Genomic DNA, 8,745 nt, shown 5'->3' with positions numbered 1-8,745 from the left:
ATGGCCACCTCCAGCGACCCGCGGCACCCGGCCGGGAACGTGGCAGACGGGGGAGGGCTGCGGCCGACCGGGCTCCTGCGGGCGCGGAGAGCCGCATCGCTGTGAGCCTTGCGTGGTACCGCTGTACGGTGTTCGTATCGCCCTTCTGTGACCTGAATTCTGCGGCCCCGCTGTCACGCAGCCCGATTTGGGGTTACAGCACCCCAAAGAAAGAGGCTTTCCCGTTCTTTGTTCTGTTTCCTGAGGGGGGAGATCTCTTGGAAGATGGCCATAAGCCACAAGGGGTGGTTTTGTGCTGTTTTCTCCACAGAAATTCCGAAACGTTCTGGACGACAACAGGGATGTTCCCACAGGAGTTCATCATTGGCTTTCCCAGACGCGTGACCGTCAGCAAAGTGGCGATCCAGTGCTACCTGGGTAAGGGCTCCTGGAGCAGCACATGGCTCACGTTGCTCAGGGCATACGTGTCTGCTTAGCTATACGTCCTCACAGCGCCGTCTGATTTTTGAATAGTCACATTTAGCACGTTAATTCATCACAGAACCATTAAGGCCGGAAAAGACCTCTCAGATCCCCACCCCCCCATGCCCACGTCCCTCAGTGCCACATCCCCACGGCTCTGGAACACCTCATGGACACCCCTCACCGCGCCCTGGGCAGCTGTGCCAGTGCATTACTGCTCTTCCTGAGAAGAAATATCTCCTGACACTCCTGACAACCTGAAGCTCCCCTGAATAATAAAGATACAGCTTAACAAAACAGTTGTCCTCCATGTCTGTTTTGCTTCTGTAGATGTATCAGAAAAGATGGAAAATCGGCCCCACCTGCATACTGTATTATTACAGCATCTTGTATAGATTTAGATAACCTTAAGGTTATCTTCTGTAGCACAGTGATGTCTCATCCATTTTATAGACAGAACTGCAATACTTACTGTTTTAATGATTAATTCTGAATATTGACTTTTATAATTTTACTTTTTAAAGTAAAGACCAAAAGGACTGACCTGAGGTCAGAGCATGGGGACGGGCACTTGGCCATCAGCTGGTAACTTGTCATTGGTTGTCTGCCCTCAAATGTGAGTGTGGTGGTTATCTCATAGTCCTATGCCCTATGTTAGAGCAGGAATTAACTGTAAGATGCTTTGTAGATGAAACATCATGCAATAAATGTAAAGATTGGTAAACCTCAGGGTTTATGTTGATATTTTAAATGCATATGTATTTTAGTGCGGACCTTAAGGATTGAAAGAAGCGTATCTAAAGACCCAGTAGATTTTGAAGAGTGCATTGAAAAAGGTAAGGTTCTGAGCCCGAAGTGGTGGCGGTTTGGTGGGATCAGTGTCGATCTGTGCATTTGCTGATTCACTTGTGTCAAGGCTTTTGAGTAACAAAGCTCTTGTTAGGCAACCTAGGAATGATTCTCGTTGACTTTTGTCAATAACTTGCAAAAAATAAAACTGTCTAATGAAGCTTGAATTTTTATTATTTTTCCTCTAGAAAAACAAAGGAGGTTAACACTAGGATATGTACCATGGCAGGCATCCAAGAACAAAAGTCAGAGAACCATAGGATCATAGAATGGCTTAATTTGGAAGAGACTTTAAAGATCACCTAGTTCCAACCCCAGAGCAGTGTCATGCTTTGGTAGAGCCTTGTCCCCTACATTTCTTTTGTTATTTTCAGTTAGTGTTGGTTAGTCTTTTCTATGATATATTTCAGAGGAAACCCAATTTTCTTGCAGAAATTCCTTGTGACATTACACTACAGGGTAGTTCTTGCAATAAGGTGTTTATGTTTTGACAGTAGTTGCCTGAAACAGTTCATCGTTGATTGGAGGGATCTATCTCTTCTTGCTAAATAGTGTCAATTTTTTGGAGTTCCCCATCTGTCTCTTTGAACATCCACTGAAAACATGGATCCTGGAAAATAGCCAGGCTTCCACTCATGTAGCCTCGTGCTGTGTAGTGCCATTTTCTCAACTTGAAAACTGCTTTTTCAGATGGCTAATGGTTAACAAATGTACTGGGTAACTTTCTTGTAAGGTCAAATCTTAATTTTATGCCTTTGATTAAGAATGCAGCGTGTAAAATTATGCTGCTTAGATTTTAGGGAGGTTCTGTTGATCCATACAGATGAAACTGTCCTGTTTATTGTTACTGATGCACTTTTAATTTTTCAGTGAGTCATTTTAACTCCGTGTGTTTGTTGAGCGTTCGTATCTGGCTTGATTATTTTGTTAGAAGTTAATTTAATAGACATTTAAGTACATTTTATGAATGCTGATGGGCTGCTTAGCTGTTTGGAGATGTGGAATGCTGTATAAGGGTTACAGGCACTACTTGTACACTCTTTTATTTAAAAAATTTAAAACAGCCTCATAGTGTAATGGAATGCCTTTTCCTGCTTTGTTATGTGTTCTTTTAAATGAGCCTTGGGTGATGTCTTATAAAACAGTGTAATGAGTTGTATTTTTACAGTGGGATATTGCAAAAAGTATTTGTTCTCCTAAAGCACCTTGTAAAGAACAATTTCTGTGTGTTGCATCAGTTCACGGTCCTTTCCCGTGAGCTCTTATTCCGGTGGAGATTTTTCACAGCACTGCACCCTGTTACTTATTATTTGCTGAAAAAAAAAATATGTATTTTCTAGATTTGCAACACACAGAAGGACAGCTTCAAACGGAAGAATTTCCAGTGAGTATACACAGGATACACCATCGTGCTTCATGAGATAGGATGTCTAAGCTAACTGGGTAGAAGCTATGACAAAAAACATGATCATTGCCAAGCTGGCATTAGATGTAGGGATTTATCAGCTGTGGTATGTAATTGCCCTTTGCTGCTGCTTCTCTGTTGATTGTGGTGTGAAATTGCACCTGCATACTGCTCCTAACTGTGTGAAAGAGCTCTCTCCAGAAGAGTGGCAGTGTGTCCTCCCTCAGCTGTTGTCTTGAGGGCTGCAGTATTAAGAGTGGGGAGGGGCAGCTGGTTGGAATTGCTCTCATCTGAAGAAGCTCTGAAGCTGGCTGCATGTACTAAAAGAACTTACCTGTCATTTGGAAACAAACATCTCTCTCTTTGTAACAAACTTCTGCAAGTAGTTTGATAGTTATGTTACTACTGAGAATGAGCTAACGTTATTTTTTTCTTTACAGCTTCCTGATTTCCAGGCCACTTATTTGCGATTCATCATCAAATCTGCCTTTGATCATTTTGTATCAGTGCACAGGGTGATGGCAGAGGGCACAGCAGAAGACACCTAAGTCTGGTTTAAATTTGTACCTCATCTTTTTGGTTTTATATTTTGATATCTCTATCACAGGAAATATTTATTACAAGCTAGTATTAAAGTGTTTTTGAAGATACAGATGCAGTATGTGTTAACCATCAGTTTATTGTACAGAACACAGTACTCATTAATTGTAATAGCAGATTTTATAACCTAAAGAGTTAAAAACACTTGAACGTAGCCAGGTCCGTTTAAATAATTGTGTTTAGCTCAGGCTTTCTTAATACATGAATTGAAACTCAGTTTTCTGTGAGATGTTTCCCTTGCATTCTGAGTAGAAAAGGTGTGAAATACTTAAATGTCAAAGAAGCTCTTCAAAAGTTTTTAAATTGGAAATTTTCTCATCAACTAAAACTTTAATAGGATGAATGGAAGCTACTAATGCTTGTAAATAACCAGAAGGAAAAAAACAAGCAACAACCATGGCGGTCTGAAAGGTTTGTTTGTTTATTTGTTTGAATAATTGAGATCAATCCTTTGTTTCTAAAAATATTTTATAAAATCAGGTCACAGCTGTCTGTGCTTTTTGCTGTGACTGTCATAACAAATATTATAGAAACAAATGTCAAGAGATTGTCTCATTCAGAAGCCTTCTAAAGTGAGTGAAACTGAATGTTTAGAAAAATGGTATGTATACAAGAGAGAGAGAAACTTAAAAACGTGCAATCAGTTGTTTTGCATGAAATTGGCTCTTGCAAATGGCACCACCCCTACAGTTTATCCTGCACCGTAGGAATGTAGATGTTGGTATCCAGTCACAACAGCTCAACGGATTCCAATGGCATTCATTACTGCACGTGGTGCAGCGCAGAAAGATCGATGTAAGCACAACAGCTGAGGTGGCTGTGATAGACCTGAACATCTCCAGACACACGAATGATGAACCACATTATGGATGGTCTTCAAATGCACTACGTTATTCTCCTTCTAGTCGTTTCTAGCATTTTGAGATTTTGGTTTTTTAACTCTTAGGTCTATGAAAACTTATCCATTGAGCTTTTATATCCAGATAGTCTTTACTCTGATGTCCTCTTCTTTTTCTATTTCAGTTTTTCCAGGACAGTGCGTATTTCCTGGGGGTGGTAATTCCAAGGCCCCACTCCTCCCTGCAAAGGCAATAAAGTTATACAGTGAAGCTCAAATACACGGAGCAGAAGTCTTTACAGCACAGTGCTTAAATCAGAACGGTGGGTGGGTGTGCTTGGGCTTCCTTTGCTTGGCAGCCGTTGCGCAGGAGATGGTGTGTGCACAAGTCACACCCTGCTGTGTAACTGGGACAGTGCCCATGTCTGGCTCCTGGAGCTGGGGAGTGTGCCTGGATCTTGCATTTAGATGCAGCTAGGTTTTTTAATAAGCCACAAAATAAATATTTGAGCAGGACTGAGGTGTACATCAAATATGTACATTGTGAAGGCCCAGACTGGTTTTGCTGCAAGTCCTCTTTTTTCCCTACGGTTACAGTGAATTGTGAAACGACTGGCTATGAAACAGAGTGAAATACTGACTGTTGAATAAAATGTAAGACATTGTTATTTTAACAGTTGAGGATCTCAGTATGTTGTGCTCGTTATTGTTGGTGGTTTTTACCTTGTAGATAACATTCCCTGCTTGAAGTATATACAGTCTTTCTGGCAGTGCTGCGTATTGTGAACTGCTCAGGTTTTCCATTGTGTCTAAAACCACTGGACATAAGGGATTCTTCTGCTGAAGAAATTGTGCTGCAGTTTTTCGATCCTCAAGGCTTCTGTGATTTTTAATAACAACGTTGTTTTTGAAGGCCCATCCATCTAAAGCAAATGAGAAAGCAATGCAGTTCAGGTGTTGGGGTAGAGATGTACTGTGTTGTATTGCAATTTACTCCTGACAACAAAACTTGCTATGAAATGAAAAGTCTTCCTTAGAGTGTGAGAATGGTACAGCTTTGAAAATAAATGATCCCAAGTTTCTTTCCTTTACTCTGAACAAACAGTATTTCCCTTTGTCCTGGATTCAGAAATACTAGGTGTATTTTAGCTGAAATTTTTCCACATAAGCCTAGAAGGATACCAGGTATGGAAGCTATAGCCCACCTGGATAAAGTTTGCCAAAATTAGTGCTGCAGAGAAGGTTTTTGAATAAGAAGTCGTGATATTAGCTGCCTCCTGCTCACTTAGCACAGTTTCAGCAATAGTACCATTCATTCAGCTTGACTCTAAGATTATTAAAAACAAATTCCAATCTGGGATAAATACATCGGGCAGAAGGCACATCTTCCTTCTTCAGAAATATTCAAATAGACATTTGCATACAAGTTCCTACGAAAGGAGAAACATGTAAACCATTTTAATGACTGTGTGTCTGTATCTCAACTACTGTAAATAATGTATTGTTAGAAAGCCACCTTAACCATGGGCTAAAAATCTCTGCCAGTGTCAGCTCAGTGTAGATAAATATGTGTATGCTCTATTCACTTTATTTTTTCCCCAAAAGGAGCTGTACTAAGACCAGGAGGAAGTTTTGCACAGCTTTAACCATGTGCTTTGCTTTACAGAGATGAGTGTCTTCAGCAGCAGCGCCTCAAGTCAGATGTGTGAGTAAAGTCTTTGGGGAATCAAGGGTAAAAATTGGTGCCCTCAGTGTTACCATCTTTGATTCTCTGCTCCCTCCTCTGCTAACTTACTTTTCTTCTTAAAGGGAATGTTATATATCAAAAGTTTTGGTAGGTGCTCATGTGATGTTTGTACTGTACCTACTGCGTGAGCTTCTTCGATGTAGATGATAAGGAAATCTGCTACAGAGCTGAAATCTTTGACAAGTTTGTTGAACTCATCAAATTTTAACATAAACGAAGGTCAGGTGCAGCTTCCAAAATTGAGGATTAAAGGTCGGTTATCTGGAAGAAAAATGTAGGACACTGTGGTTACATCGATGGAGGAAGGAAGGACAGAACTAAATTAATACTCTGAGTTGAGCCTCTGCCACAGTGTTTCCTGTGTGACTAAATCACTTCTCTCATAACTTTCTTTCTAGGACATTGAAACTGATAGCAGAACATCTGTATCACCAGGTTTCTATACAAAACAAGCATAAGGATGCTTGCTTTTCCTTAAGCTGGAACTGACTGGTGCAGGATCCAATAGTGAGCTTAACCAGTGAGCATCCTTTCCTGTGTTAAAGGCAGAATGTACCCTATAGACAGATGTCTTCACTTGTGTTATCATCACAGGCACCGTTTCTCAAGCTACCAGCATTTTGGGTTAGGCATCAAAAATGGATGTACAGGATGTAGCACCTCACAGCCTCCCTGTCATCCTTCATATGAAGGAATTTTAAAAAATATTAAATGTGATCATTCTGGAAAGTTTCTTGAAGGACACTGATTCAGAGATGGATGTCTAAGCACAGATTATGAATTCTTAATGAACCTTCTAGACATTTTTTTGGTGGTGTCATTTGTAGCTGAGCTGAGTAAAAGCTGCAGCCCTTTCAGTCACGCGTCACAGGCTTGCATGCTTTCAATGTATTTCTGCAATTTCCTGTCCAAACAGAACTTTGCTTATATATTTGTTAAACTAATGCTACCCAAGCCTGGGGCAGAAGTATCTATGCAGTTGCTTACAAATTAGCACATGTGTACCCACATTTGTTAGCATCTGTTCAACTGATTGCAGGGCTTCAGTTTAAGAAAACTTGCAGGATTTTTTAGTCTGTGGTCATGCTAGATTATCTCAAGTGTGTTCAAGATGTTCCTTCTGGCTGAGTTTAGCTTCACAAGCTGCTGCTAGCATAGATTTGCATCTTAAAGAAGCTAAAAAACAGGGTGCCTTCCTGTAGGTACTGTGTATGTACTGCTATTTCTATCTTGCAACTCTCTTTTATTTCTCTGTCTGTCCTTATATATACACATATAAATTAGAAAAGCAGAGTTGGAGAAGGATTTAATCCCTCCCATGGAGACAGAGACTGCAGCTTAATGATTAATTCCACGTTCTACAGAGATTTCAGTGGGAGGCAGAGGACAAAGTACAAAGCAACTTCTGCTTAATTTCTAGCTCCTTTAAATCTGCAAAAACACCCTGTGCTTTCTAAGCTGTAGCCTGGCTTCTGGGACTTTCCGTATGTGCAGGCAATGCCAGCCAACGGTCGTGACTCACTGCATATGGTTCTGATTCTGGGTCTTATCTTCTGAAAAGAAACAATTATCTTGGCTTTCAGGATTTCTAGGTAGGGACAGGCTTTTGCAAGATCTCTATGAGCTCATTGGCGTGCAGGGATATTGTATGTGGGACAATGAGCTGGTTACTTCAAGGGATCAAGAGGCAGAGAGCTGAGAGCGCGTGGCACAGCAGCCCAGGGTAACAGCATTCATTTGAAGGCAGAAATGCACTGCTTGTCCCTAACTCCTCGGCAGCCTCTTGTCCTCATATATCCTTTTAACAACCCCAAACCGGTACAAGGGTGATGTACTGACCTCGCATGAAACTCGAGAGCTGCCGGATCTCCCCATTTAGAGCCACCACCGGTGTGTTGGGAGCAGGGTGTCCCTCGTAGGCTTTGTCCTCCAGCCTCCTCCACTTCACTTTCAGCACAAAGAGCAAATACTGGAAGCTGAAAAAAGTCGGACCCCAGTTTTCGTAGCTGAACTTCGGGTTCTGATTCATTCTGCTCTTTTCTCCCAGCTTTAGGATGTATCTTTTTGTGGTGTCGGGGAACAGTATCATCATGGTTTTACCAACAGCAACAGACAGAGTAACCTGCAAAAGAATCAGGAGTTTGTGTAGTAGCACCCTGATGCTGAACATCGTGCCAGAGGTCTGGCTGCTTCAGAGTGACCACAGCGTGACAGCGAGGGCAAAGGTAGTGCGGTGGGAAGGGGGGGGTGGGGAGGAAAGTGTCTACGTGTTTGGCTGAATTTCTGCCTTGCCTCAAACTGTTCTTCACCTTTAAGTGGGCTCCAGCGCCTGCCTGAGCGAGGAGCCCGCAGCTGCACTGCCCCCATCCACAGCAAGGCAGAGATTCCTGGTGCAACCTGCGTGGTTATGAGCTGCTCACAGGTGTGTACATCATTAATGAATCGGGGCGCTTTCCCCGATTAAAAGTAAGAATTAGATGATACGTATGAAGTCTGTATAAATTCTACCTGCACGCACGTGTATATATGTCATGTTTATTTTTATATGGTGCACTGAAACATACATTTACATTCTCGTAGCTCTATAACCTATACGCGCAGGTACGTACGCAGTTAATACAGGGACGCTGCAGCCCTTAACCCTTTCCTGGCGCAGTCCCTGCAGCGCTCAGAGCGCCGGGGCGGGCACAGCGAGCGGGGCGGGCAGCCCCGGGTTGGGGCCGCGGTCCCTTTAAGGGGGCGGGCGGAGGCGGAAGAGGAAGCGCCTCCGATTGGCCGGCGCGGAGCTTTGCGCCAATGGGTTCTTTTCTAGCCCGCCGGGTGGGCGGGAGAAGCGAGCAGCGG

General features: G+C 42.5%; 2 protein-coding genes across 2 annotated transcripts; one reads left to right on the top strand and one right to left on the bottom strand.

Moving 5' to 3' along the window:
• On the top strand, nt 1-4,828 carry HSPB11 (heat shock protein family B (small) member 11). The gene is made up of 5 exons (XM_019618748.1): nt 1-50; nt 311-417; nt 1,230-1,298; nt 2,652-2,695; nt 3,157-4,828. The coding sequence occupies exons 1-5, from the start codon at nt 1-3 to the stop codon at nt 3,262-3,264; spliced, it is 378 nt and encodes a 125-aa protein (XP_019474293.1). The 3' UTR covers nt 3,265-4,828.
• Nucleotides 3,722-8,099, bottom strand: DIO1 (iodothyronine deiodinase 1). The gene is given in 4 exon segments (NM_001308654.1): nt 3,722-4,396; nt 4,878-5,077; nt 6,019-6,162; nt 7,741-8,099. Coding segments are annotated over 4 exon segments (741 nt in total). The 5' UTR covers nt 8,072-8,099; the 3' UTR covers nt 3,722-4,330.
• Nucleotides 8,100-8,745: the final 646 nt, after the last annotated feature.

This window comes from Meleagris gallopavo, chromosome 10 (genome assembly GCF_000146605.3).
Source record: "Meleagris gallopavo isolate NT-WF06-2002-E0010 breed Aviagen turkey brand Nicholas breeding stock chromosome 10, Turkey_5.1, whole genome shotgun sequence".
NCBI lineage: Eukaryota > Metazoa > Chordata > Aves > Galliformes > Phasianidae > Meleagris > Meleagris gallopavo.
The sequence above is the reverse complement of the archived record's forward strand: the minus strand, read 5'-3'. Positions and strand labels throughout refer to the sequence as shown.

Coding starts and splice junctions, on each gene's coding strand:
- HSPB11 (XM_019618748.1), top strand. CDS start 1: ATGGCCACCTCCAGCGACCCGCGGCACCCGGCCGGGAACGTGGCAGAC. Junction 1,299..2,651: donor TGAAGAGTGCATTGAAAAAG/GTAAGGTTCTGA, acceptor TGTATTTTCTAG/ATTTGCAACACACAGAAGGA. Junction 2,696..3,156: donor TTCAAACGGAAGAATTTCCA/GTGAGTATACAC, acceptor TTTTCTTTACAG/CTTCCTGATTTCCAGGCCAC.